We start from the raw sequence: 27,861 nt of genomic DNA, 5'->3' as shown, positions 1-27,861 counted from the left end.
AGGTTCAGATAAATTATTGCTAATGTGATCATCATGAACACATAAAACAATAACAAAACGTAAATTTGTTAAAAATTGAAATTTTAGATGACTGAAGCGATTCTACAGGTATGTAGATTGAAATGACATAGTATCCAAATGCCATGGTATCCCTTTCCATGTTGAGCTGTAATGCTGTAATGGCAGAATAATTATTGCCAAATTTCTTGCATACTATTTTGCATAGCCTGTTTGAAGGATTGATGTGGCATGGAGCAGCACTTTAACTGTTGCCTAGTATATGCATGCAACTAGGGTATAATGCTTGAAATGCTAAATCACTGATTAGTTAGTTTAATGAAAAAACACCTGCAAAAAGAAGTTCTACTGTTGGTCAGTGTTAGTAATTTACTCATACAGCACAGGTAATCAACAAACCTCACTTCCCAATTTTGCACATCATTATTTTTTCCTACATGTACACAGATCATACTACTTTTGATGATATTTCTCCTAATAATACATATTGTAAAAAATAAAATGAAATACCCACTTCTTGATAAAATCTGATCTACATGTACATGGTTAAGAGTCCATAGTAGTTAACATCACCAAATCCTATCCTATCTAATCAGAGTAATTTCCTCCAATCTTTCAACAGATCCTTATCCAGTTCTCTTCACCTCCATGGTCCACCAAAGGAGTTCTCCATTTTTACTTAACATTTTTAGTCTAAATCCTGATTTAGAGATACATTTGTTCAGCTAAAAGACCCATAAAAGGAGCTTGATCATTCTACATTTAAATTTATCCCTAACTTGTTTGTTATCGGCCTTTCATAAAATTTCCATGATTTCCATAATAACATTTCCATGATTTCCATAATAACATTTTTGAATGACACAAGTTAAAATTCTATCATGTTCTTGCATTTCCCTAAACAATAAAAATCCTGTGCTTAAAATTGCCAGTGACAAAATCTGTCAATCATTTCATCATAAACATAAAAAGGAAACAACTATTAATACTAAAAAAAAGGTAAAGTAATTTGAGTGTTACAAGATATCATGATTTACCACACAACTAACAAGGCCTGCAAATGGACTAATGGTATCTTGAATATCACCTTGCCGGCAAGAGGTAGCCAAAGTCTCTGTCAGTAAGTAAACCATTTGGAGGAATTATCAAAGACAAATTTTAGCTATAACAAAGTGCACGATCTACGTTGAGAGTCATGCTGGGAATATGAGTTTGTACTGCCATTACTCTTCTTGTCCAGGTGGCTTCTTTCACTGCTTATGGATTGAGTCACATTTGAGGCGTCAACATATGCTGTCAAATCAAAAGATATTAATCAATCAATCAATACGAGTAACTCACTAGATATAATATGATTCACTGTGGTGGCTCAAGGTTGCTTGATGTTAATTCAATTCAACTCAGTTCAATTCTTTATTTACACTACATGATCGTATATATGGCATTTAGATACATTTTGTTGGTAAAGTAATGAAAATAGTAAAACAAGTTAAGAAATTAAGAAAGAAATTCCTTATTTCCCATGAGGAAATAAAATTTGTAAGTGAATGGCGGCCAAAGTAGCAAGAGCTTTCTGGTTGGCCATTGCCATCTTCAAGTAAATGGCAGCAAAAAAATTAATTGGGCTAAGCTAGATCTACATACATACACACATACAAACCTACATACATACATATACTACATTCACACTTATATAATATTAGCAAAATCAAACAGCAATTGAAAGTAAAACAAGGCAGCAGCAAAATCAAGTTTGATTAATCAGAAGGTGGCATTTGTACTCTTTCTTAAAGACACTTAATTCCCAAATCTTTGAGCCAGAAAATGTATAGGTTGACTCACTTATACATGTAGATTGGATTTGTCCTCTGATTACTATTTAATATGTATTTAGTCTGGTTACAAAAATACCATCTTGGTTACATGTAGGTAGGTATCTAGGTAGGTAGGTACAGGTAAAGTCTGCATTCATGCCTAGTGGTGAGGCCCTGTTAGGGGGGTTGCTCATGTCCCCTGTCTGAATTTCACAAGCAGCTATGTCGGCACTTCGCAAGGTTCTTATGTCGGAATTTCGTCTTATTAATAATAATAATAATAATAATAATAATAATAATAATAAGATAATTTGAAAACTGAGACCAGAGTGACTTTCAGTTTTTGTAGGTACAGTTTATTCAACCTCGATCCATGGCTAGACTAGTAATGACCCCAATAAAATAACAAATTGATGTGACACTACCAGTGAAAAGTGAATGCCTTGTATCAAATTTGACATGATAGTAATGTAGGGAATATTAAAACATCCACTGAAGTCAATGAAGACACAACAGCAATGGAGTAATAATAGTGTATATTTTAGGACCGTCTACGTTATTATTTGAGAAGCTCTACTCAGAGGTCCAAACAGTCTGGGCGAATGACACTCCTTCCAGATGATGTACCTAAGGACATTCTGCCAAAGACCACCGTTTGCCTGACTTTCATCTTCGGAGTCAAGGTCGCTGGTCTCCTCATAACTTCCTTTGGCTGGCAGAAAATCTTCCACTTCATTTTGATATCTAAGAAATGTCTCGTATGACATCTCTGTCAGTTTGACAAAGTTGTCTCCTCTCTGAAAATGTCCTATGTCCACTTTGCCTGCTATAGTATCTTGGTGACAGATGAAGTAAAATATCTCCAACAGATGACAGATAGATGGAGCGCTCACGCACATGGGTCTAGTCTCCTACCCAGATGCTCTTTGGACTCGTCACACAATCCTCCTCCATGACGAGCCCTAGTTAGATATTAGTTTTTGTTAATTATTAATGTCGTTAATGACGTTAATATATTTCAGTCGGTAAAATGAGACGTATTTATGACTCATTTATTGGTTTTATTGAAACGTTATTGACCTTATTGTTTAAAACATTCACTGTTTTCATACTGCTTTCACAAATCCAAAATTTGCTGTTGGTCTGTTTTGACATTGATGTCGCTTTCCCTATTTCACTGGAGTGGTCTGTCATTCGTTGCCAGTTCGTGGCTCTCGTGTCGCCGTTTCAAGGCCATGTCGCTTGTCAGAATTTACCCCTAACAGGGCCTCAGTGGTGACTACAAGAAGTAGTAACTGGATACAGGTCTGGACTATTTCTACTCCCTAGTTTGACCCTAGCCCATCACAGAGTTTCCCCCAGCATTAAATTCACTGGTACTCATTTATAAACCTGGGTGGAGAGAGGCACACTGAGAGCAAAGTTATCTTGCCTTAGATCACAAGACATTAAAGTATTAAGAGTAAATGTCAGTAAAAATCAAAGATTATCGAAAAAATCGCGGACACGGCCAAAAATCGATTTGGCTCATTTTTTGCCTGTAGGTAGCCTTATATAGTAAAGTAACGGAAATGGGGTTAGATGTTTGAAATATGCACTTTAACGGGAATAAACCGTTGAAAACTTTCGGCGAGTCAATTGCTCAAATTTCACCAAGCGCGATCCTTAAATTATGCACTTTTCGGGCAGCTGTCATACGAACAAAAATGTTACAGAAGGACTTTTCTAGCTATAGAAATATAGAGTTGGACTTGTTTTAACGAGAAAAAGTGATAGTTTTTGTCTCGTGTTATTCCTGGAGGAGCTACGTCTCTGTTAAGAGACGACATTTTCGGCCTTTTGAAATTAAGGCAAAGGTGGCCTAGAATAGCTTGGCAAAAATACATGTGGTAGTGTCTCAAAGTTTACAATAACACTACCAAGAAGCCTTCAAAGATAGTTCTTTACGATTTGGGTTTTATTTCTTTGGGACCTTTGTCAATCAAAAGATGACCACCGGCCGTATTTCGGTTAAATACTGTGACGCCGTAATGAGATGCATAATAACAAAATTAAACGCGTTGTACACAAATAACTGTTTTGGTCAGTTACATCTTCACTGGCCGTTGAAATGACTAGAAACATATTAAAATGTCTACAACTACACTTTATTTTCATATACTGAGACAGGAGAAACAAATTTCGACTTTTCCTACCCTGTGAATCGCGCCATAATTCTGCATAATTCTGAACACAACAGGTTGAACAATTGAATTGCACACAACAGGTTAAATTTGCCACACAGTCGTTAGTTTACGTTTGCTTCGCATCCAGTGAACATGAATTCGAGCATTTGCATCCCTTCTGCGCCTTCTGCACTCGCCAGTTTCGAACATACTGAAACTCGTCAACATAAATTGCAAGAGACGCCACAAATTGTGGCGAGCTCGAGTGACTGAAATGCGATATGTAGAACTCTGCTGTCACGCAACGCCCTCTCAAAAATTGTATACGCCCCGCCTTTTATAATCAGCGGATCAGTTATTAGTGAAACGTATAGTGCTCAGTTACTTGGAAGTGCAGGTACACTCCTGGACTAATTGTGTGAGTCGTGCGATGTATGGCTTTTTCCTCTTCTGAGGTGCAATGTCAGAAATATCCAGCCTAAGGTCGATGCACATGTCTCTTAGCCTATCCACTCTTAAAGTTGTGAGTGTACGTTTTTGTACAAGTTCGCAGATGTTAAGATCGAAAGATACAATCGGATGGCGAATAGCCACATCTCTCATCACATTTGCACACACAGCAGATAGATGACTCTCAGCATCGGCGAAATTTCGTCCTCGTCGGCACTCTCCATGGCCACTTCTGAGACTTCACTAGCTTTTGCTTCGTTACGGCGGCTGTAACTTCTAATCGCTTCTTTGCTGAAAGACGGCTAAAATAGCCACTAATCTGCTGCGACGTAAGGACTTCATCAGGTTGAAGTCGGCGTTCCCCCGCCTGGTCTCTTGCTAAGCACATTGCTTTCGAAACTCCCTGTGGATCGCTTTTCCGTCCACTTTGCTCCCCTTTTTGAAATTGGTCTGTTAAGAATTCGGTCTGTTTCTTTGTAAAACGCACCTTTTTCTTAATTGTCTTCAGGGCCCATCCCATTGGAAGAGGCGGCAAGGCGTCACTCTTTGCTTGGACAGTAACTTGAATGCTTGGAATTCGACTTCATCCCTCCGTCTGCTTGGAAGAATATTCTCTTTTAGCTCTATCGTAGAGAGTTTCCTGTTCGAGCATCATTTGATGTTTTCCAGTATCTAGGTGTGTCTGGAGTTTTGCAAAGCGACTGTATGCTTTTACACATCCATCCTCTGGACACGGGAAAAGCATGTCATCTGGCTTATTTTGACCAGTGCTGCTTCGATCTTGGTTTTCGTTTTCAGTTGAGAAATCTGCTTTGACAGAGCTTTTCTTGATATGTCGATGTCTCACAATCTTGAACGGCGGTGCACCACTTACATTCTGCGATGGGGGTTCTAGGATTTCCAATTTTTCGGGCTGCTTCATGACTCCTTCGAACTTTGCCCATGGCACTACTTTACCGGAACCCACATTGAATGCTCTCCACACTCGTTAGCCAGTTTCATCGTACTCAAAATTGTTGAGTAAGCTTATGCCATCCCATTTGATATTAAAGGTGCTTGACGGCTTGGCAGCAACATAGCTTGCGTTCACTCCTGTGGTTCCTTGGCCAGATTCAATGGCTGTTTTGAGCTGTAAAGCGTTGATGACATCATTGCCTTCGTTTGCGTACCTTCCAACGTCTCCTTTGATTGTTGCTGCTTTGCGATCACATACTCCCTTTCCACCTTGAGGGTCCGAGAAGTCGTTTCTTACAGCAGCCACTCCTACTGCATCACTGGCCAGCTTAGCTGAGATGATTGAATTTCCGCTGTGATAACAGCCAGCGTTATCTTGTTTGTAATAAGCCATTTTCAGGTCTGGAATTTCCTTTTTCAGGGTAGTGAGGCAGTCAAGCATTATCGAAGCCACAGTCACACTGTCTTGGGCGCAGCTTTGAAATACGTGAACAAGTGTATGCGATTCAAAGTGCTCAGAGCCCTCTGACCGTCTTATGGCAACGCTAATGTGCCATGGCAATCCTCGCTTCGCAAACCAATCTGACTGTGCCTCTCGATATTTTCGGGGCATATATTTCATTGCCCAGTCCTGGACTAACAGCACCGATCGGCTCTCGAGTTTGGCTAAAACTGAATGCTTTGCGTCAGCTTGGTGGACTGAACGTAGCTGATGGGCTTTCCAGCTAATGATATCATCCCTTGCCTGTTTGATAGTATGCAGCATGTCAGCTTGATCTTCTGCTGACGAAAGCGCAATTGATCACTCATCTTCTATGGTACGCATGACTTCCTCTAACTCATAACACTGCACACATGACTCATTGTGGAGATGGTCGCAGGAGCCTTGAAATTCTGCATTGCCTGGATCACTTAGCGCATAAATTCGACAATGATCGGGAACCTCTGAGGACTCCACTGCATGTACCTAAAAAAAGAAGTAAAATGACAACCGCGTGATTCAGTGCATATTTGCAAAGCAACGCATGCGCATCGACATTTCAAAAAGATTACTTAACCGATTCTCGGCGTTGTATACATGTGTGTAAGCGTATTACAGTGAATTGCAAACTCTTGTTTCGTGAATTAAGCATAAAAAGTACTTGGAGGGAAAGAAAAAGGTAGCCGTGTATCATAGTAAGAAGTCTGCTACATCACTTACGCAAAGGCAACGCATAATTATAAAATATGCACCCACCTTATAGTCGCCCTTTAGGTACTGCTTCGACAAACGAAGTTGCTGCTTAATTTCCCTCGCCCATTGCTGAGTCTTGCCACAGTCAACAAGCTTGTCTACGAGTTTCTCTAAATGATCAAATGCGTCCGCTCCTTGTGCTGAAAAGTTAGCAAGTCCTTGAAGAGACTTGCGAACAGATGAAGAACACACCGCCAAAACTCTCTGTGGGGTTCTCTTACTCATAAGCTCAAAGTTGGTTTCACAGCAACATTGTTGATACTGCTGGACAATGCGCTCTGGTATCATTGTTCTGATCACATTGGGTGTTTTTATGATCTCGCCAGTTTTTATGATCTCGCCAGATGACAATTTCAGAAGTTTTTCCCCAAAAGGAACATCTTGAATTACGTGTGGACTCGTTATGAAAGAAACAAAATGTTCTAATTTTTCAGGTTCAATCCTCATTCTCTTTTTCTCCTGGTTTGGAAGAGGAGCAGCTCTTCCAGGTAACAGCCTGTGGCGTTGGGCAATGTTGTAGCGATAGCTAGTAACGGCTGGAATAAACTCTCTCATCTCCTTAAGGGATAACTTATCTGCCATCAATGAAAGTATTTGTCGTCTGGTGCTCCAATGTTGCGCGTTCAAGTAGCTCTCAGCAAACGCATTAAGAAGCTCCGTCTCTTTTTCACTTCTGCCTTCGACCACAACCTGACTCTCTCTGCTTACAAAATGACGATCACAAAGCTCCGTCCACAGTTCTTGCGAATTTTCAGGTGCCAGGACATCAAGCATTGCAGATATACACTGTTGAGCTTTCCGTAGGTATCTGCGTTTAGTACGCTCGTGCGCTGTATTCCACGGTACTTATAACGTGTGACGTACTGGACTGACGTCTCGAAGCTGTAAGAAGCGATTAAGCTGCACCTGGGACTCGTTGTCTAGACTGGAGCCTTCATCACTGTCTTCGGAATCTTCTTGCGGAAAAAAAAGGCTCTGCCGTCTGGATGTGGAACCTTCTGGCAGTTATTCATCAAGAACAGTTACAGGACAAGTAATGGCAGGAATATTAAAGTCACTCGCTTGTTCATCAACCTGACAAAAAAGTGGACACGTTGCTTTGGATGGCTTCAAAATGAGATCAACCGTGTGCAAGCGCGGGGTGTCGTGTATAAAAGCGCAAGTCGCATGCGAGCTGGAAAGTAATATTCGATAATTAATTTATTTGACTGGTAACCTATCCTGATATCTTTATCCAGTTACTACTCAGTATTATTTTCCATTTGGAGCATTTAGAAAAAAGTTGAGAAGCCATATATTAATTTAAAACCTTTATTATTTGGCTATATTCTGGGATGTGATTGGCTATCCGGGCAGGGCACGCTTTTCCAATTCTTGTGCCATGTATGGTCTTGCCCAATCGTTGACGGGCGGCAATGGCGGCATTTTGAGGATGCGCATGCAAGTTATCCTGGATACGCCCTTCTCCCGCGTGGGTTGAACCCCTGAAAAGGGCAGAGAAGGGAGAATTCAGAGAATGCGTCAAAGTTTTCCACTTTCATTAACTATATTGGATCGAAATTTTTCATAAACACTTTGAAGAAACTCACCAAGCTTAGACCACATAGACCTTCTGTGATGTTTTCTACACCTCCTGTGGCACCCAATTCCTGCGATTCTAACTGATTTTTTGTTTTTGCCAGAGACTGTCGACATCGTACACAAATTCCTTTAATATTTGGAGAGAAAGGATTAACTTATTCTTTTCTACTTTACACATCCCCCTTGAACAAATAGCTCTGAATGTGACAAAAGTACAAACCTAGCCCAGGAAAAAAGCCCCACAAACCTCAAACTGATTACCCAATCTGTATTTTACCTTTTCACAAGTCAGTCTTTTAAGTTCCTTTCCTTTTTTTCCGGAGCATTGTTGGAAGGAATTCTAATATTTGTAAAATATTTCAATTCGAGTGTTCCCCTTTTGAATAAGTCTTGAAGAAGGTGAAAATGCTGAGTAGATGCCAGTGTTTGAACAAGATTTCGACGTAAAAGTATTTGCAAAAATCCTGAAAACTCGTGAGACATGAAAATAATTTTACTGTTAAACTTGGCGTTATTTTACGCGGCAGTGAAGTGATTTGAAGTAAGGATATTAAGTCTGTGATTCCCGCCAAGTACCCTGCGTGAATTGAGAAGTTATACGGATGTTTATCCTTGCATAAAGTGAGAATAAACATTGTAATCGTTTACCTGATCCGATGGGTACGAGGTTTTTCGTAAGCTCAAAAATGTGTATTGAGTGCTGCAAACTAATTCCCCTTTCTGCTGCAGGTACTCTTTCAGATTCCTTTTTGTGACCGGAGACATCCTGAGGCACAGAACATAATCTACTGGCTCTTCTCCATCCGATTCCAAGGCTTGATCGATGTAACGGGCAAACAGGCATTTCCGAAAAATTGACGGGCTTCACGAAAATCCCGCTTCTCGCTAAGATAAGTTTTATTTCTGTCTCAACACCTGAAAACTGTAAAAAACGCTTGTGGCTTCTGATATCCTTGCTGCACGATGACAGTGATACTGTCTGAGTGGACGGATGCCTTGCGCGTTCCTCTGCACCACAAACGCCACCAACAATATCAAGGAAAGAACAAGACATTTTTTTCTGCTGGAGTTAAAGCAACCGTTATCTTTGTTGCTTTCACCGACGATCATTACGCTTTTGCTTTTTGTTTACTTTCGTTAACTGGTTACATTTGTATCCCGTGGGAAAATTAAATCGTTATTTTCGTTCCATAAAGTTTTCACTGTACGTTTTAAATTTGTGACATTTTGTAAAGTCTGTTTCTTTGTTGTATCTTTTTTGTTCATGACGGCAATATTTTTGTTTAGCTTTTATTCGTGTTGCAGAATGTATTGTTAGTTGATCTGTTTACGTGACAGATTATCACATGTCACGCAGTCCACACGCAGACAGGAACCTGTGCAAATCGCTAGCGGTGCCTGCCGTGCTTGTATGGGATCTTCTGTGTGTGGGACGTCAAAAAAGCCAAACTTAGGATCAAAGTAGACTAAACGAAACTGGGTTGCGACACGCTATAGAAAATGACGAAAACAAGTAACTTTTAAAGTTTACTCATCACCGGCTCAGTGGCTTCATTGAGTGCGCCGGTCGGCCCCCTTTACACCAACTTGCAGAGGACAGTATTTCGAAAGAATATTCCAAGTGGCATAATAAGGGCCTATAAAAGATTTCTAAGGTAAGGAACTATTGATATCAAAGCAAACATAACAAGCTAAGTGCGGCTGCGACTCAAACAATGGTTTGCTTGTGTCACTGCAATGTTGATTTTGTTCATTTCAATATGGCGCCATTTACAATTTTACCGAAGTTTGGTTGGTTGGTATATTGAAACAGCAGAAGATACCAGAAAAATGAAACGATAAATTTGAAGACCTACCTTATAAGCCCTCGTGATAGTATTGCTGGAAATTTTGAGACACTACCACATGCACTTTTGCCACAATATATTAGGCCGGGTTTGACGTGAACTAAAAATGGCGAAGACGTCCTCTGGTAATTAACCCGTGGTTTCATCAGGAAGGACACAATACAAAAAATATCAGTATATCTTGGTAAAGGAAGGCCAACTGTATATATTTATAGCTAGACAATTCCTGCTGTCGCATTTTAGTTCATCTAAGGTCGGCCTGAAAACTGCATAATTTCGAGCTCGCACGCACTCATTTTCGATCATGCAATTCATAACGGTTTATTCGCGTCAAAATGAATATTTACAGAAACTAACCTCATTTCACTTTAGCTAGTACCTATAGCTACCTGTAGACAAAAAATGGGACGAAACGAATTTTTGACCATGTCCGCGATTTTGTTATTTTTCTTTGATTTTTAGAGACATCCACTCTTAACTCTTGTCAGAGCTCACACCTAGACTGCTTGATCTTGAGAGCGGCATGCATGTAACCACTACACCACAGTGCCTCTCTTGCTCACTATTTCCAAATCACCAGGTCATTTCTCCCTCATTTTAAATTCTTTAAATGTTTGTAGTCAATTTGTGTCTTGTGTGATGCCTTCTCTGTGCAAAGTCGTATGTTAATGAGGAAAAATGTAAACAACAACCTCGGCAAAGATTCTCCTATACATTCATGTTTTTGCTCATTAAGTTGAAAGATATAATTATTTTAGGCTTTCTAAATATTTGTGCTGTAAGGACAGGGTCTGGAATATTGGTTTCATTTATTCAGTAACACTGAGTTCAGCTGTTTTAAAATTTAACTGTTCAAAATATATATCGTTATCACTGAGATATTTTTAGGCCACAAGCCACACCTCTTTACTGGAACTTAGGGAACCAATCAGGATATTGCTGAATGTCAGAAGAAAGTTCAGATACTGGAAAAGTTAAAATACAAAAAAAAAATCTTTAAAAAAAACCTTTAGAAACAGATACTGGGCTCTCTACACACCACTTGTCTAACAATAATTATTGTATCAGGCATTCCTTATTTTTCCTTCTTCAACTGCCAAGAAAAATAAGAACACCTGTTTGCAGGATAGGTTGAGCCATTGTTCATATTTTGAAAAGGAGTTGTTTACCCAAAAGTTATAACCACAGTGTGACCAAAAATACAACCCTAGTAATGCTTCCAAAGTGGACCAAAAAAAGGTATGATTAGTGCCATTTAACTGTATCCAGTTTCATAACTACCGTGAACTTCCGAAAGTAACGACCCTCATTAATTTTGGAATTAGCATCCTTTGGGGCTCATTACTATTGGAGGGTTGTTACTTTCAGGGAGTAAAAAACATTATGGAAAGCTGATATGACTAAGCTTTTTTTATAGAATAAAAGATGGAAATTTGATCTAAGAACAGTTCTTTAAACATCAAATTAAATTAATTCTTATTCCAGTTTAAATCTATGTTGCTATGACATGAGTGGACTCTTCATGCTTGTCTGAGGGATGTCTATACCGTGTTGTCAGTGGTCAGCAAGAATTAAAGCTAATCAGATACTGTAAACTGTCCTACTTCATGATGCACTGCTATGTTAGTCTGCTGTAACAATATCTCAGTGCGATGGTCGACTTTTTGATTTAAATTTGAATGATACAGAGTTTTCAATTTCAATTTAAAGAATGTTCCTGTTAGTTCGAGATGTTCCTGTTAATACTTGATTAAATTCTATGGGTTTTGTTTTGACTCAGCGGAACATGAACTGACAAAGCACAAATTGACATTTTACAACACTTCATGCCATAAGTGATACCTTCCTTTGTTGTAGAGTGTCTTAAATCAAGTTACCATACGTAACTTTCACCTCACTATTGATTGTAAATAATACATACTACTGAACCTTGGTCTCACAATTTTCAGTGGGGGGAAGGGTGGGATTGCTTCTTTTGTAGGGCTTGCTACTTTTGGGAGGGGGGGGGGGTCACTTCTTTCAGGATATATTAGCGGCCACAACTTTTTGACGTTACTTTTGGGGCTTCGCTACTTTTGGGGTCGTTACTTTCAGGGGGTCATTACTTTTGGAAGTTTCTGGTAGCCAATCAGAAGCTGGTCTACTGTCCTGATGTGTTGCAATATCTGGTCTTTGGGAGAAGTAGATAAACATTGCAAGTGTACCTTTTTTGTAAAATCCAAGTGTAATTTACCTCAACGCCTATGATTAACTATAAGAATCCTGCCATATCAGGTCAGTGACCTGGCATTTATACCTAATTGTATCTTTTCAGTACACTTTAGATTTATATTGATTTTGGTCAAACAATAATAATAATAATAATAATAATAATAATCAATATTTAAACAGGGTGACCCCTTCAGTCGCAGGACTGGTATCAACGGGGGCCCTGTATAACGTAAAATAAAAAGAGCATGTATAAATAATATATATCTATAAAAAAACTAACTACTTTAAAAGATACGCTGAAATGTTTAAAAAATTTAAAAGCTTAAAAAGGTAATAGCGTTCTCATAAAAATTGGATATAGAATTGAAAATGTTCTAAAAAATAACCTAAGAAAAAAAATCGGAGATAGCCTTGAAACGTTCCTTAGGTGGTAAAATCTTTATGTTCGTTGGAAGGCTATTAAATGTGCATGCACCATGATAATAAAAAGACTTTTTAGCGACATCTAAATGAAATTTAGGAAGTATAATTAAACCATGGTTTGCATTTGGAGAGAGACAGCCAAGGCAAAATACTCATGGCAAAACCAAACAAACCTGATATGCCGCCAAAGCATACCAGATAACGTACGATTAGGCATGCTACTATACCCAAGTTCACAATTAGCCAATAAGAAGCTGTATAGACCTACTGACCCGATATCCTGCAATATCAAGTCACTGATATCATGCTCACTTGACCGAAATTATGTACGGTAAATACTTAAGGTTACAGTATACCTTCGGGTCAGCAATTTTCTTCAAATTTGGAGTTTTGGGTCAAAGTAGTGGTCGAGGAATAATCTCTAATTTCTGAAAAAAAATTTGAAAAAGGCTTAATATTGGCGGAGAAATGGCAACACGCGCAGTTTTGAAAACTGGGGAATATCACTTGGATATTCCCCAGTTTTATCTAGGGCATATTCGGTCACGTGACATCTTTAGACCAATTGCGCGCGAGTGAAAATATTTGATGGATATAATAAACAGTTAGATAATGAGCTCGAGATTTATATCAAGTGATAGTTGACTTGGGCTGCGTTCTTGTCAACTATCACGTATAGAAATCGAGAATGAATAATCTAATTGTTTTAGTATAAATCTACTAGTCATTCAAAACTTTATCTAAATTTGTTGTTTCAGAAAATATCCATACCCCTCCCACGGAAGGTTTTTTAGCTTGAACCCCCCTCCCACCCCTCTGGAAATTCCATATTAGTGCCATACTTTCCTTTACAAAATTGGGCTTTTGAAACCCCCCTCCCCCCTTAGAATTTCCGTTAACCTTCCTTGGGGTGGTTATGGATATTTTCTGGAACTACACAATCCTCGTCACTGATACTTTGAAAACGCCAAGAAGCGGCCGTCATTTTGCTAACAAGGGCACACTGCTATGCTACTCACTATCTATCACAGAATAGATAGTGAGTAGTGTAGCCAATCAGAGAACGGCATTCGTGGTAGAAAGCCAGTACATTTATACTAATGTAGGACAGCAGAACAGTATAGACATGGCGTCTGATTGGCTAATTGTGAGTTATATCAATCAATCTATTTACTGCTACCAGCAGTTAGGCTGTAATACTCACATCGCGTTGATTTTCTGTTGCTGTTAACCACAGCTGGTTTATCTGTATTTGAACACTTCATAAGTTCGATGTAATTCACTGCACGGCCATTGCCCAAAAAGGTTCGATCGTAATAATCAGAAATTTTCAATTCTTTTTCTTCACCATTGTCCACGCGAAATACGAAATGATAAACTCCTGGTTCAAGAGATGGACAGACACAAAAGCTTCCTCCGTCTGAATTCCACTGCTCCAAATTGTAAGTTGAATATTTCACACTGTGAACCAAAACATCGTTGCGATCAAAATGGTCCTGATAGATATCCTCCGCTTTGCTTATTAGAAGTTCCACTTGTTTCGTGTTCATGTGAGCCTCAGGTTTCCAAGCAAACCCAGCTATCACGTATTCAGTTTCCATCTTTGTCAGTAAAATGTATCATATATGATAATTTCCATCCTTTGGAGAAATTTCTTACACAATAGCAGACATTGTGCGTACGTTACCATGATTATTGTGCGAGTATCTTGTGACTTCTTCCTTACCTCGTTCCCACGTTTATGCAAGTATGAAAACGAGGGTTCTAAACAAGCAAGATGACGATGGCCAGTGTTTTGAGAGTAACATTTGCGAAGCCAAAGGGTATAAATTTCCGTCCGTTAACTAAATTGTTTTCAACGGGAACGCACTCCGAGAAGACGGCAAATTTACGCTTAGAACCCTACGATTTCACTCATGAATCTATCTTTACAGAGGAACACGCGGAGCTTCGAACATCTCTCAACAAGCTCATCGAGAAAGAAATCAACCCTTATGTTGACGAATGGGAAAACGCAAAGAGCTTTCCCGCTCATGAAGTGTTCAAAAAAGTTGGATCTGCGGGATTCTTTGGAGTAAACAAGCCCGCTAAGTATGGTGGACTGGGACTAGACTATTCCTTCAGTGTAGCTATGGCAGAAGAGTTGGGTAAGTCGCAGTCGATTAAATTATCCGAAAAATCTTTAATAAGGATAAATTATGAGATGTCGGTTATTCCACGTCTTTCCTTGGCCTTCAAAATAATTTTGAGACCCAGCCTGTAACACACGTGAATATTATGTAAAGTATATATGAAATAATTCATATTTGAACTGCGGTTGTAGATGAGTGAAGAATGATCTCGGAGTAAATTTCCAATTTAAGCAATTGGAAAGAAGAAGCCTGAAAAAATCAGGGCTTCAATGGGATTCGAACCCATGACCTCCGCGATACCGGTGTGATGCTCTACCAACTGAGCTCACAGGCGGCCCAGACGTTGAATATGATTAATACGTGACATTATGCTGTTGGCGGTTGCGTTACAATTTTAGCCGTTTATAAGACAATGTATGAGAATGCTTCGAAAATTACTCTAAATGCTACGTGTAGAAAACAATGTGAATAAAATGGCTTACCTTGTGTTTGCATTGCGTTATTTTGATGTCTCTGGGTTCCTGGAGATGGTTTAGAGCCATTAAGGCGAGTTGTACTTTCTGGCGGTTTGCTTCCCCTAAAGAGAAACGAAAGGCCGGTGACCCACTAGCCCGACGGCCCGCACTCAAAGCTCCACAAAAATGGTCTAATCTCGTCAAAATTGCCTCATGGCAGCCGTCGATAACTGTTCTTCCCATTCGCTTTCTCCCAAGGTTCCAAAGTTTATCTTAACCGCCCGAGAATCGCTGGTTTTCAAGCTCTTGCTTTCCATTTCTGCCCCGTCTCGATCTGTAACGGATTATCTTGGGCACAGAATTTGAATTTTTAGCTTAACGACCTCGTCATCGTTACAAAGACGCCTCCAACCGTTGAGAGGCATGTAAATTGCACCGTGCCGCGGTGTTAACTGAAATTAGTGCCTAAAAGCACTGTTAACTGCAAAAATACAAGGAGCAAACAATGTTCAGCTGAATTTAGCGCCTAAAAGCACTGTTAACTGCAGCGAGAGATGGTAACGAGTAACTGACCAATGCCCCATGCCTCTCGACGGTTGGAGGCGACTTTGTCACGATGGCGAGGTCGTTAAGCTAAAAATTCAAATTCTGTGCCCAAGATAATCCGTTACAGATCGAGACGGGGCAGAAATGGAAAGCAAGTGCTTGAAAACCAGCGATTCTCGGGTGGTTAAGATAAACTTTGGAACCTTGGGAGAAAGCGAATGGGAAGAACAGTTATCGACGGCTGCCATGAGACAATTTTGATGAGATTAGACCATTTTTGTGGAATTAACGGAGCTTTGAGTGTGGGCCGTCGGGCCAGTGGGTCGCCTGCCTTTCGTTTCTCTTTAGGGGAAGCAAACCACCAGAAAGTGAAACTCGCCTAAATGGCTCTAAACCACCTCCAGGACCCCAGAGACATCAAAATAACGCAATGCAAACACAAGGTAAGCCATTTTATTCACATTATTTTCTACACGTAGCATTTAGAGTAATTTTCGAAGCATTCTCATACATTGTCTTATAAACGGCTAAAATTGTAATGCAATCGCCAACAGCATAATGTCACGTATTAATCGTATTCAACGTCTGGGCCGCCTTTGCTGAGCTATGAAGCCACACATTGGGAGCAAGGTCAATTAATTGAGTTCATATCTTCCCGTGAGGAGTGAAATGATGTAAAGTATATATGAAATAATTCATATTTGAACTGCGGTTTTAGATGAGTGAAGAATGATCTCGCAGTAAATTTCCAATTGCTTAAATGTGTCCCAATGTGTGGCTTCATAGCTCAGTTGGTAGAGCATCGCACCGGTATCGCGGAGGTCATGGGTTCGAATCCCATTGAAGCCCTGATTTTTTCAGGCTTCTTCTTTCCAATTGCTTAAATTGGAAATTTACTGCGAGATCATTCTTCACTCACACGTGAATATTCTTTGGTAAAAGTTATAGTTGTTTTAGTTTGTTAACTTTAAAAGGGAAAAAGAGAGGGGAGGGGATTAGGGAGGGGAGAGGGAAGTGGAGTGAGGAGGGGAGAGGTGAGAGGATTAGGGAGGGGAGAGGGGAGTGGAGAAGGGAGTGGAGTGAGGAGGGGAGAGGAGAGGGTATTAGGGAGGGAAGTGGAGAGAGGAGGAGAGGGGAGGGGAGGGGACTAGGGAGGGGAGAGGGAGGAGCAGAGAAACAGAAGAAGGTATGACAGAAAGTTATCAATTCAACTGGAGTCTTTATTCTCCTTGACCAGTGGTTGGGAAGTGTGGCGACCCTGGAAAGGTCTGATTGAAGTATGAAAATTATAATTGAAATGCACTGTCATTCTAACCCAATTGAACTTAATCGAACTCAATTCATTGAATGAGTTGAGGTGGTTTCACTGACTTGATTGTTTTACTATTAGGAAACATCAAATGTGGTGCTATTCCCATGGCAATAGGAGTTCAAGCAGATATGGTAACACCTGCCCTGATTAGATTTGGCTGTGAAGAACTGAAGCAACAGTTTCTGGTTCCAACCATTGCTGGTGATTATGTGGCTTGCCTTGGAGTCAGTGAACCTGGTGCAGGATCTGATGTGGCAAGCATAAAAACTACAGCTGTCAAAAAAGGAGGTACATGTACATGTGTGTGATAAGAGAAAATTAGAAAATACTCTTTGACAGCTGCACTAAGAGGGACCAACAAAGGCCTCATGGAGGGTAGGATAGCACATTTTAACCACTTCACTGCCAGTTGTGGTTTTAATTTTCCTTTTGTTAGACAGTTTGTATTGATACCAGTTTTATTGATTTTTTTCTTATACAAGACATATTGAATTCAAAATAAATGGAGATGAAATAAGTGGTTTCTAATGTTTCAAATTTATACCATAGCATGCACTTTCCTACGGACTCCACATTATGTTTACGTTGTTGTGGACAAGAAACTCTATAGCATCTGATAGTAAGTTGCCCATCGCTTAGAACTTTGTGGTGTTATGTTTTTACATGGTGGAAATACAACTCCACTTCTATTACTTTTAGTCTCCTTTGACAAATTCAAGCTTTTGTATGGTTACAATGCTGAAGATCCAAAGTGTTTCCTCTTAACCCATTGACTCTCAGAGCTTTTTGCCAAAAACATATTTTTTGGACATTTTGGAGATTTTCAGCCTGGATATGAGTCAAATTAACTCCAATCTACTCAAAAAGGCATTTGCAACATGACAGCATGCCTTTCTTTCTACTAGCACCGCATTTTATGACATTTTTGCAGGGGCATGCACAGAAATAGGGAAAGTGACCTACGTCTTTAAGCTTTTTGGTTTTTTAAAATTTTTTTGCCTTTCCTTTTTCTCCTTTTCTTATCTTTTTGCTGCAATGATTGACCTTCTACTGGGCTTGCTTCCAGTTCAAAAATTTCTGAGAAAGCATCATTGAGACAGGCAATTTTTTACCATGAAGTAGCTAAGTGTAGTTGTTGAAATTTTGCTGTGAGTTTTTCGCTCAAACCTCTGAGCATTTTTGAGCATACATGTATTTCAAGCTCCATTGAGCAGATCACTGTGATCTGGGTATCATTGGAAAGATCTTTTCCTTCTGCCAAAATTGAGTATAGATGATGCCGATTTTGGTCAAAGGTGATGACCTCAGAAGTGGAACAAAGGTCAACGCTCGTCACCGCCAGTTACGGGCACCAGGGGAGTCAATTGGTTAAATACTACATCTTTAGGTTACACAATACCTTCTGAGCTACTTTTGTCAAATTTTTCTTTTTAAACAAAAAGAAGTTGCCATTAAATCTAACATTTTACCAAAAATGAAAGTAAAATCATCAAATGTGCATGAGTTATTTAGAGAAAAAGGATTTTTAATAACAGTTAATAACACAGTTAGGTGTCATAATCGTCAGAGCGTGTCGACTTTTTGCACAAAGCGGCTTCACCCTGGAGCTCTTAATGCAAGGGCTTCATTAGCATTTTCTTGTTTACACCTGATTTTGCAGTTTCGGTTCCCTAATTAATTTACTCTCTCATCGTATCTATCGAGTTCCTCGTGGTCTTGAGGTCATGAAACATGCCATTATAAGAAGAAGAGAAAAGTCCTTAGACAGCAGAAAAATCAAAGCCAAGACCTAAGAAGAAGACAAAAGCGGAATTTCTTAAGGCAAGAGGAAAACTTTGGCTGACAGTGACAAGGGATCTTGAGTATTCGTACCTGTACTCTCAACACACTTATTTCTTTTGGTTTTCCCCATTTCTCGCGAGCAGTGAAGACTGCTCTATGAACGCATGCTGAAGTTCAACTAGGAGAACATGATTGTCACACTATCATTGCCTTAGAATTCCTGTGAAAATCATATTGCTCACTATGAACACTAGGGGTGCCATAATGTCATTGGCTGGCAGCAAATTATATTGACATACACCAAAGTAAAGGCATGAAATGTTTACAACTATTCAAACAGCAAAATCTTGCAATAATTTTTTGCGAGAATACCATCTCTTCAAATGCAGATTTTCACAAAACTTGACCACAACATTTTTTAGGCATTGAGGACCAAAAGGGTGTCAGGGATTTTTTCTATCATGGATATTTGTCTTGTGATGGTCACGAACACAACACGTGTTAGTTTGTGGTAGTTTCCTTAAAAACAATGTGATTTCACTCCATCACTCCTTCACTCTGTCACTCCTTCACTCCTTCACTCCTTCACTCCTTCACTGGGTCACTTCTTGTTAGACATTTGAAACCCCCAGGGAGGGGGGGAACTCTTACATGAAAAGGTCAGGGGTGCTTGTCAGAAAATTTGAATTTAATTCCTAAAGGAGACTAATATGGGAGTTGCTTGAGCTTCATTAGACCCCTACTTAAAACTGAATAGGCTCAATCAGAAGCATATCACCTAGTCAAGGTGATAATCTTCTGGTTCGATTACTAGCCACTGTTCAAGAAAGGATCCCTCACGCACTTTTAGACCCAAGTCGCATACTTGAGAGATCAGCAGAAATCAAGCCTAAAAACAAATTAAATGAGAGGGTTTTTTTAATTATTTCTTCGAGTGGACCCTAAAGGTTACTTCGACAACTAAAAATGGTGACATTTCATCGTCAACACCCTCAGTGAGACCAGAATCCTTGATTTGTACCAGAGACAACGAGTATTCCTGAACTTTTCATATGGTCACGACAGTGGCTTGCACCATGTCAAGTGAGGTATTCTTTGAATTTCCGACGCAAGCACTCAATATCTTATTGCAGAAATGCTCTACATTGAATAAATTTTTGCACAAACGTTTCTATAAATAAAAGCTACCGGTAATTATATAAATAGCTCATTTCCCACTTGATTGTCGAAAAAGAAGACATTGAAAGTCGCAAAATTGATGAGCTGTATGTATTTTCGAACGATTCAAGCCGTGATTAAACGTTTTAGATGATCAATAGTCAAGAGAATGGAGGAGAATTCGAATGACATGTTCTGCTGTTTATTTATACGATATTGTAAATAAATACTTGTAAATACGGACATGGCGAAATGAGGAACAAATAGTTGATATACAAGGCCGGGAGTTCTGCAGTCTTTAATGTCGCCTTGAAAAGGGAAGGAAAAAGAAGTTATTATTAACACAGGGTATTCGTATTTGGTCACCCATCCAAGTATTAACCCCGCCGAACAGGGTTTAACTTTGTTGAGCGGACAAGATGTGGTACTGTCCTTGTGGTATAGTGACTGCACATGTACGCTGAATGCACTTTTTTAATTTAATAAGATGAGAAAAGGTAACAAAGAGCAAAAAAAAAATCACTGATACTGGCTGGGAAAATTAAGAACGAAAAAAAATGAGAGAAATGAAAATGAGAATTATTACTTGCTTTGGAGATTGGACGAGAAGCAGTACTTTCTTTATAATGAGGCCCTGTTAGGAGGGGGTGCCCATGCCCCCTGTCTGAATTTCACAAGCAGCTATGTCGGCATTTTGCAAGGTTCTTATGTCGCCTGTCGGAATTTCGCCTTAGAGGAATTGTGTCAGGAAATTTGACCTTGTTCAATTGAAATGAAATTAAACAATAAAGTGTATTATCGTTTGTCTCACGATGTAGTCACTTGAGATATAGATCGCGACGTTTCGACTGCTTACTGCTAGTCTTCAGGCGATAAGGTCGACTGATTGCACGGTATCATTTATATCACAAAGGTCGGCTGTGATTGGTGCATTTTGATCCTCCTATTGTTCCATTATTCTGGCGAGTAGCTGTTCCCTCAGTGGTCCGCTATTGTACCGTTCTCCTGTTGTTGTGTTTCTTGATCGTGGGTATCCATGCTTCAGGAATTTCAATTCCACTATCCCTGTTGATGTTGTTAGGGTGAAGTCTTATGTGAATAGCTTCCTTGACCCTACGTGTGTACCAGTGAGGATCTCGATCAATAAACTTGACCTCATTCCAGATAGGATAGTGGCCGGTCTCGTGAGTGTGTTCAGAAACAGCGGAGGTCTGGGTTCGGGCGAGTCGTATATCCCTGTCGTGTTCTTTGATCCTCTCCTGCATAGATCTCCCTGTTTCCCCGATGTAGACTTTGCCGCACTCACAGGGAATCCTGTAGACAACACCATCTTGTTTAGCCGGGTGACGGTGTCCTTTGGTCGCACTAAGTGTGACCGAAGTGTCGTGTCGGACTTAAAGACGGTGCAAATGCCTTGTTGTTCTAGGCAGCGGCAGAGAGACTCCGAAACTCCTTGGACATAAGGTAAAACGGCGATGGATTTAAATTCCGCGACAGGCTCTCTTCTTGGGGTTGTTCGTGCCTTTGTGATCTTCTGTACAAAAGAGGAGGGATATCCGTTAGAAACAAGTACAGATGACAGATGTTTCTTCTCTCCAGTGATTACTGATGGTTTGGTGACGAGACGTTTAGCCCGGTCGTACAGACACTTCACAATACTGCGCTTTACTGAACGAGGGTGGTGTGAATCATACGCTAGGTACTGATCAGTATGTGTTGGTTTCCTGTAGACACTGGTGGTGAGGCGGCCATCAGGTTCTCTGTAAATTGACGTGTCGAGAAAGGCGATCTTGTTGTTGTTCTCGATCTCCATGCACCAATCACAGCCGACCTTTGTGATATAAATGATACCGTACAATCAGTCGACCTTATCGCCTGAAGAAGACTAGCAGTAAGCAGTCGAAACGTCGCGATCTACATCTCAAGTGACTACATCGTGAGACAAACGATAATACGCTTTATTATTGCATCTACCACGATGAATAACAACAACCTTTTCCTCGAAATTATACATGTGCATAATACATCACAATACCTTTGTTTATTAAAAAACTGACAATGCGAAGACAAACATCAGGAGAACAAATTAAAAATCAATCAAAGTTTGACTGAAGAAGTGGTCTGTTCTCGCCATATTTTGCCAAAAAAAAATAATGATAATAATAATAATATTAATAAGATAATTTGAAAACCGAGACCAGAGTGACTTTCAGTTTTTGTAGGTACAGTTTATTCAACCTCGATCCATGGCTAGACTAGTAATGAACCCAATAAATAACGAATCGATGTGACACTACCAGTTAAAAGTGAATGCCTTGTATCAAATTTGACATGATAATAGTGTAGAGAATATTAAAACATCAAATGATCATCGAGCAGGTCAGCAGGGTAGCAGGTCTCGAAACGGGAGTTTTATCTCATCTGGTACTTCATAATAAGAGTGTGGGGAAGTGTAGTAGACAAAGCTACTGTCAGTGAGTTGCTTCAATGACTCGTGAATGGTGGATGCAAATAGATATGCAAACTCCAAGGCAGTTGGCATGTCGTTTCTAGAGCGCCAATTTGGCTGAAAAAGTTTTCCACAACCAGTGACAGGGTGGCGACCAGTTTGAGAAAGCTGTCAAACTCAGGGTTGACCTCTTTCAGAAAATCTCTCAATAAACATAATGACTCTCTGAGAGTTTAAATGCTACGTTAATTTTTTGACGATATTGTTCCTTGAGGTCCCTGAGTTGCCGCTTTTCATCCCATTTTCTCTTGAATCTCATCTACCCAAAAATCAACTGCCGAACTAGATAACTGGGAATGATAACTAGATAACTGGGAATGATATAAGACATATAAGAGCAGTAACCTCGACGACTAGTAACATCCCTCTAATTTTCATTGACGTCTTCATTATTTTAATCTGAAGATTTACACTCACCTGGTCTCTCTTCTTTCTGACTTTTTGTGCTTTTTTTTTCCTTCTTGCGCTTTTTGACTTTTTTGTGTTTGCCCATGTTGCTGCCGTCAGTGACCATCAGTGACCAGTCAGTGGCACTTGATAGTGACGTATTTGAAGAAAGAAGAAATGATCCAGGGCTCAAAGTTTAGTTTTGGCTTTGGGAGCACTTGTGCGACCAGGTGTAAATTTTTAGGCGCACTGCCGAAATTTTAGGCGCAGAGTTAAAAATTTTAGGCGCACAGCTTCAAATACTTGGAGCACCTACTCGAAAAGAATACTTAACCCTCCAAAAAGAGCAATTCAGGCTTCGTGTTGCAATATGGGCCTATTGTAGCAGTATTGAACAGAATAAAAACAAATAAAAAAATCAGGATATTTCACACAAGGGTTATGCTTAGATATTAACTACCGACGTCGCTCCGTTGAGCATCCTCACTATCCAATTGCTTGCTGTTTGCCTCCCTTTGAAATTCTGTTCAGGAAGATTCTTGATTTATTCAACATCTGGGTATTCGTGAGAACTAGCACGAACTTTGCTTGTTTGGCTACTGCTTTCAAGCCATAGAACTCGTGGACAGGCCCGTTCCAAAAATGCTAGACATTTTTGTGTGTCAGACAAGCGAAAACAAAGCTTTCTTTACAAAACGCAGCATTCTGTAACAGTTGTTCGCGAAGAACGAGCGCACAATTTTATTCCCATCCCCCGTTTCCACGCTTTCCGCTAGATCATCGATTGCGCAAGAATTAAGCATGTGCTTCATTCCCTCATTTGCATGTGTCAACGGAGTGGTTTACAAGACAGAACGTGGGGAAGAAATGAACGTTTGAGTTCGGAGAATCCACTGGGAAATTAGGCTTAAAGATGACGAATAGAACACACACTGATGAAAGGAAAATGGTGCAACTTTGTTATTTGGTGCCTGGTTGTGTTATATCTATGTTTATATTTATATTTATCAATCTGAGTACGTTAGTATGGTCAGGTGAGTAAGCACTAGAGAAGTCGCACTGTACTTTGGCTTTTAAGGCGCGGGGATGCAACCACACATGATGTTTTAGGCGCACAGCCAAAAATCTAGTCGCATATGCGACCAGTTGGTCGTTAACTTTGAGCCCTGTGATTGCAAATCGCTTGCGAGTAATGACAGTAACACGAACACGACAGATGAAGTAAAGTATCTCCAATAGATGACAGATAGATGGAGCGTGCACGCACATGGGTCTAGCCTCCTACCCAGACACTCTTTGGACTCGTCACACAATCTTCCTCCCGTGACGAGCCCTAGTTGGACGTTAGTTTTTGTTAATTAATGTCATTAATGATGTTAATATATTTCAGCCAGTAAAATGAGACGTATTTATGACTCGTATTGGTTTTATTGAGCCGTTTATTGACATTATTGTTTAAAAGATTCACTGCATTCACAAATCCGAAATTCACTGTCGGTCTATTTTGACATTGGTGTTGCTTTCCCTATTTCGCTGGAGTAGTCTGTCGTTTGTCGCCAGTTTGTTGCTCTCGTGTCGCCATTTCAAGGCCACGTTGCTTGTCGGAATTTGCCCCTAACAGGGCCTCTATAATTGTCTCGGTCTCTCGGACCAACAACTTCATGAATGTTTTCAACAGTATTACATCTCCTCATGTATTCTCTTACTGTTGCGTTTTGCACTATTTCTTAACAATACCAGTGGGCTTTAACTTTAACTTAACCTACGGATTAAAACCTCAAGTGGCATCAAAATTGTCACTGTTTAAAGACGATCCATTTTTTCAAGTTGACTGCCTCATAGCCACTTTGATTGTTTTATTTTGTTGTGCAATTGAACCACTCTTTTAGCTTTTTTCTTCTGTAACTGTAATTGAACTGTTTTGCTTTCACTGAGGATCAAATTCAATGTTGAAAAAGTGGATAGACTTAGTGTAATTGTAAGTACAAATATAATGTTAACTAGAAATAGAAGTTGTCCACAAGTTGGTTAACATTTTCTTTGGTATGTAATTTTATGTGGTGTCAATAATAAATGATCATCCAGCATGAATTTAATTTGCTATTGTACAAATTGTACCAAATAAATGAGTCATTATAGAAAGTCTTCTCTATCTTTTTTTATCAGGTGATTATGTTATAAATGGCAGTAAGTTATGGATTACAAATGGCCTACAGGCAGATTGGATCTGCCTTCTAGTGAATACCAGTGAAGGTCTTCCACATCAAAACAAGTCTTTGATCTGTGTTCCTCTAAATATGCCTGGAGTCCAGAGGGCAAGGAATATCAGCAAGATTGGTATGCACTCATCAGATACTGCAGAGCTGTTCTTTGAGGATGTGAGAGTGCCACAGTCTTACAGGATTGGTCAGGAAGGCATGGGTTTTACTTACCAGATGTTGCAGTTTGTTGAAGAAAGAGTTTTCGCCGGGGCATCAGGTATTCCGAGGAACTTTCTTCAGTACTGTAACATAATTTATATGATTATGACCCTTTCAGGTCTAAGGTACAGTAAACAATAAAATTCTACTAGTAAACTTGTATTATTTTTTAAAAATTCTCTATGATTGTGGGAGATTTTTGTCTTTGATTGCTCTGAGCTTATCAGTTGTTTTAATATGACGTTTGGACTTTCCTGTTTGAATTGAGTGTTATTTCACAGTTCAAACTGGAGCATATTCGTGTTATCTTGCATATATTGGCTCTCAGCTGTTAGAGAGTACAGCCAGCTGTGAGAGCCAGCTACCCTTGACCACATTGAAATAATATTAAGAAACTGTGTTTTAAGGGAGAAAGTTGACTTGAAGACTGAATTCTATGTCCATACTTCTTTCTGAGTTGTACTTTGCGTTTCATTTCAATTTATTAGTTACAGCAGGTTGTTATTATAGTAGCTTGCACAATAACTATGTGTCTGGTGAATGTAAGTTACCAGTACAGGTGTAGTAGTCTTTCAGTATGAGAAACAGTTTATTCTGTGTTATACATTTCACCCATTATTGAGTGCTAGCTTGCTATTATGAAGTTGTGAAGCTATGAGCTTATCCTGTCCATGGTCAGTTGATGGCTTTACTCTTTGTCAAAGTGTATAAACCCTTTTTAAAGTGGTTTGCTACAGATGCCCATAAAACCAAAACCAATTGAAAGTAATCAGTCTAGCACATCATAGAGGATAAAGACAATACAGTGAACCAATCAAAACTCAAAGTAATTACATGTAGCTGACGAAAAGTGCAGGAAAACGTGTGGGAATGAGTTACAATTGGTTTTGATATAGTGTAGTGATAAAAAAAACAATAACTTTTCAACACTCAAATGAAACCCCCTTAACTTGGGGTCACGCACTTTCCTTCTGGAATATCCAGTGCTTGATCTTAACCTAAAGCTAGCTGCTCGATTGGATAACCTAGACCTACAAACCTTAACATACTTTTAAAAAGGACATTATAAAGATATAGTACTGTTAAGTTTCCCTTTCAAGTCATTTTTATTGTATCATGTTTATTTTCTTGTTTTAGTTCTACTGTCTATGGAGAGACTCATAAATGATACTGCCACATACTGTAAGGAAAGAAAGGCATTTGGCAAGTCCATCTTAGATAATCAGTATGTCCACTTTCGCCTGGCTGAACTTCAGACTGAAGTCGAACTGCTAAGATCACTCGTGTACAGAATCACAGGTGTGTAACTTGTGGCCTCATACTGGGTAGCCTGCATCTCTAAGCTCAGTTACAGACAGATCAGACACAATAGTTTGTAAATGGAAAGTGTTTGCAGCTGTTCTGACTTTGCTTTAGATTAATTGTTTGTCTCAGTTTGGATGCCTCTTGCAACATTATTATCCCAGGGTGAGGTGGAGAGATTGAATAACTTGATTTGACTTAATTGCCTCTCGTGTTGTGGTTACTTGTGTCAGTGGAACTTTAGTGTAGCTAATTGATAACCAAATCCTCATTGTAACAAACAATGTCCTTGGCCAACTAAAAATTAAGAGAAATTACCTGAGCATAGCAAAGAAGGGATCATTTGAGAAATCATTTTAGGTTCAATTTGGGGATCATTAATTTTCAGGGGATCTTTAGCAACCCCACAATAACATTCAAGTACATTTTCCCAGTTCCTTTGTTGTATCGAGGTGTCTGACTTGTTTTAGTTTGTTTGTCTGTTTTTCAGACCTGTATATAAAAGGAAAAGATGTCAACAAACTAGCATCAATGCTAAAACTTAAAGCTGGCCGATTAGCACGTGAAGTGCCTGACTCGTGTCTACAGTTCTGGGGAGGAATGGGTTTTACTACAGATGTGGAAGTGAGCCGTGCCTACAGAGACAATCGTCTTCTCTCTATTGGTGGAGGAGCAGATGAAGTCATGCTGTCAATCATTTGCAAGTACATGGGAACATTTCCCAAAGGAGAAAAGTTTTTTTAAACAATTTATGTTCAATACAGGGTTAGAACCAACCACCACCTGTGGACTACTATATTTTAACACTGTAAAACTTTTTGGTAAATTAAGTTACTTATTAATTGTATCTATAACACAATTCTCCATCATGATTAGTTCTCCGCACAGCTATTTGTCATGTAATTGGTGCACGATCACATGGGTGTAACAGGTCTTGAATAACAACTTTTTGTAATTGGACACCTGTAATTGGATACCTAGCCCATTCGCACATCAATTACTTACGCTTTAATGGCTTCCTTGTTTATGTTTCCCGCAGGTTTTGAAACTCATGGAAAACGCTACTGAATTTTTTGAACAAACAAAATGCACAAGAGACTTCCTTTATTTCCAAAATTTGTTATAGACACAATTAATAATTTTACTTCATGTCGTACAATT

The 27,861-nt window shown here is 39.5% G+C and overlaps 2 protein-coding genes and 1 pseudogene across 4 annotated transcripts; 1 reads left to right on the top strand and 2 right to left on the bottom strand.

Annotated features, from left to right (window-relative positions):
* Positions 1-422: 422 nt before the first annotated feature.
* LOC145487562 (uncharacterized) lies at positions 423-14,300 on the bottom strand. 2 transcript variants are annotated; one of them, XM_081466388.1, is made up of 2 exons: positions 13,902-14,300; positions 423-1,311 (listed from the first exon to the last, which is right to left on the bottom strand). In XM_081466388.1, the coding sequence occupies exons 1-2, from the start codon at positions 14,296-14,298 to the stop codon at positions 1,181-1,183; spliced, it is 528 nt and encodes a 175-aa protein (XP_081322514.1). In that variant the 5' UTR covers positions 14,299-14,300; the 3' UTR covers positions 423-1,180. The 2 variants fall into 2 exon arrangements, with proteins under 2 accessions (XP_081322514.1, XP_081322515.1); XM_081466389.1 differs by lacking the exon at positions 423-1,311 and adding an exon at positions 1,320-2,794.
* Positions 4,363-7,409, bottom strand: LOC145486857 (uncharacterized; annotated as a pseudogene).
* Positions 14,301-14,431: 131 nt separating the features above from the next.
* Positions 14,432-27,444, top strand: LOC145487523 (putative acyl-CoA dehydrogenase 6). 2 transcript variants are annotated; one of them, XM_081466343.1, is made up of 6 exons: positions 14,432-14,520; positions 14,632-14,844; positions 17,221-17,430; positions 25,145-25,456; positions 26,536-26,697; positions 27,191-27,444. In XM_081466343.1, the coding sequence occupies exons 1-6, from the start codon at positions 14,475-14,477 to the stop codon at positions 27,442-27,444; spliced, it is 1,197 nt and encodes a 398-aa protein (XP_081322469.1). In that variant the 5' UTR covers positions 14,432-14,474. The 2 variants fall into 2 exon arrangements, with proteins under 2 accessions (XP_081322469.1, XP_081322468.1); XM_081466342.1 differs by having other exon boundaries at positions 14,432-14,844.
* The last annotated feature ends 417 nt before the right edge of the window (positions 27,445-27,861 follow it).

The sequence above is a fragment of the Orbicella franksi genome, chromosome 5 (assembly GCF_964199315.1).
Source record: "Orbicella franksi chromosome 5, jaOrbFran1.1, whole genome shotgun sequence".
Classification (NCBI taxonomy): domain Eukaryota; kingdom Metazoa; phylum Cnidaria; class Anthozoa; order Scleractinia; family Merulinidae; genus Orbicella; species Orbicella franksi.
This window is presented reverse-complemented; position numbering and strand designations above follow the sequence as displayed.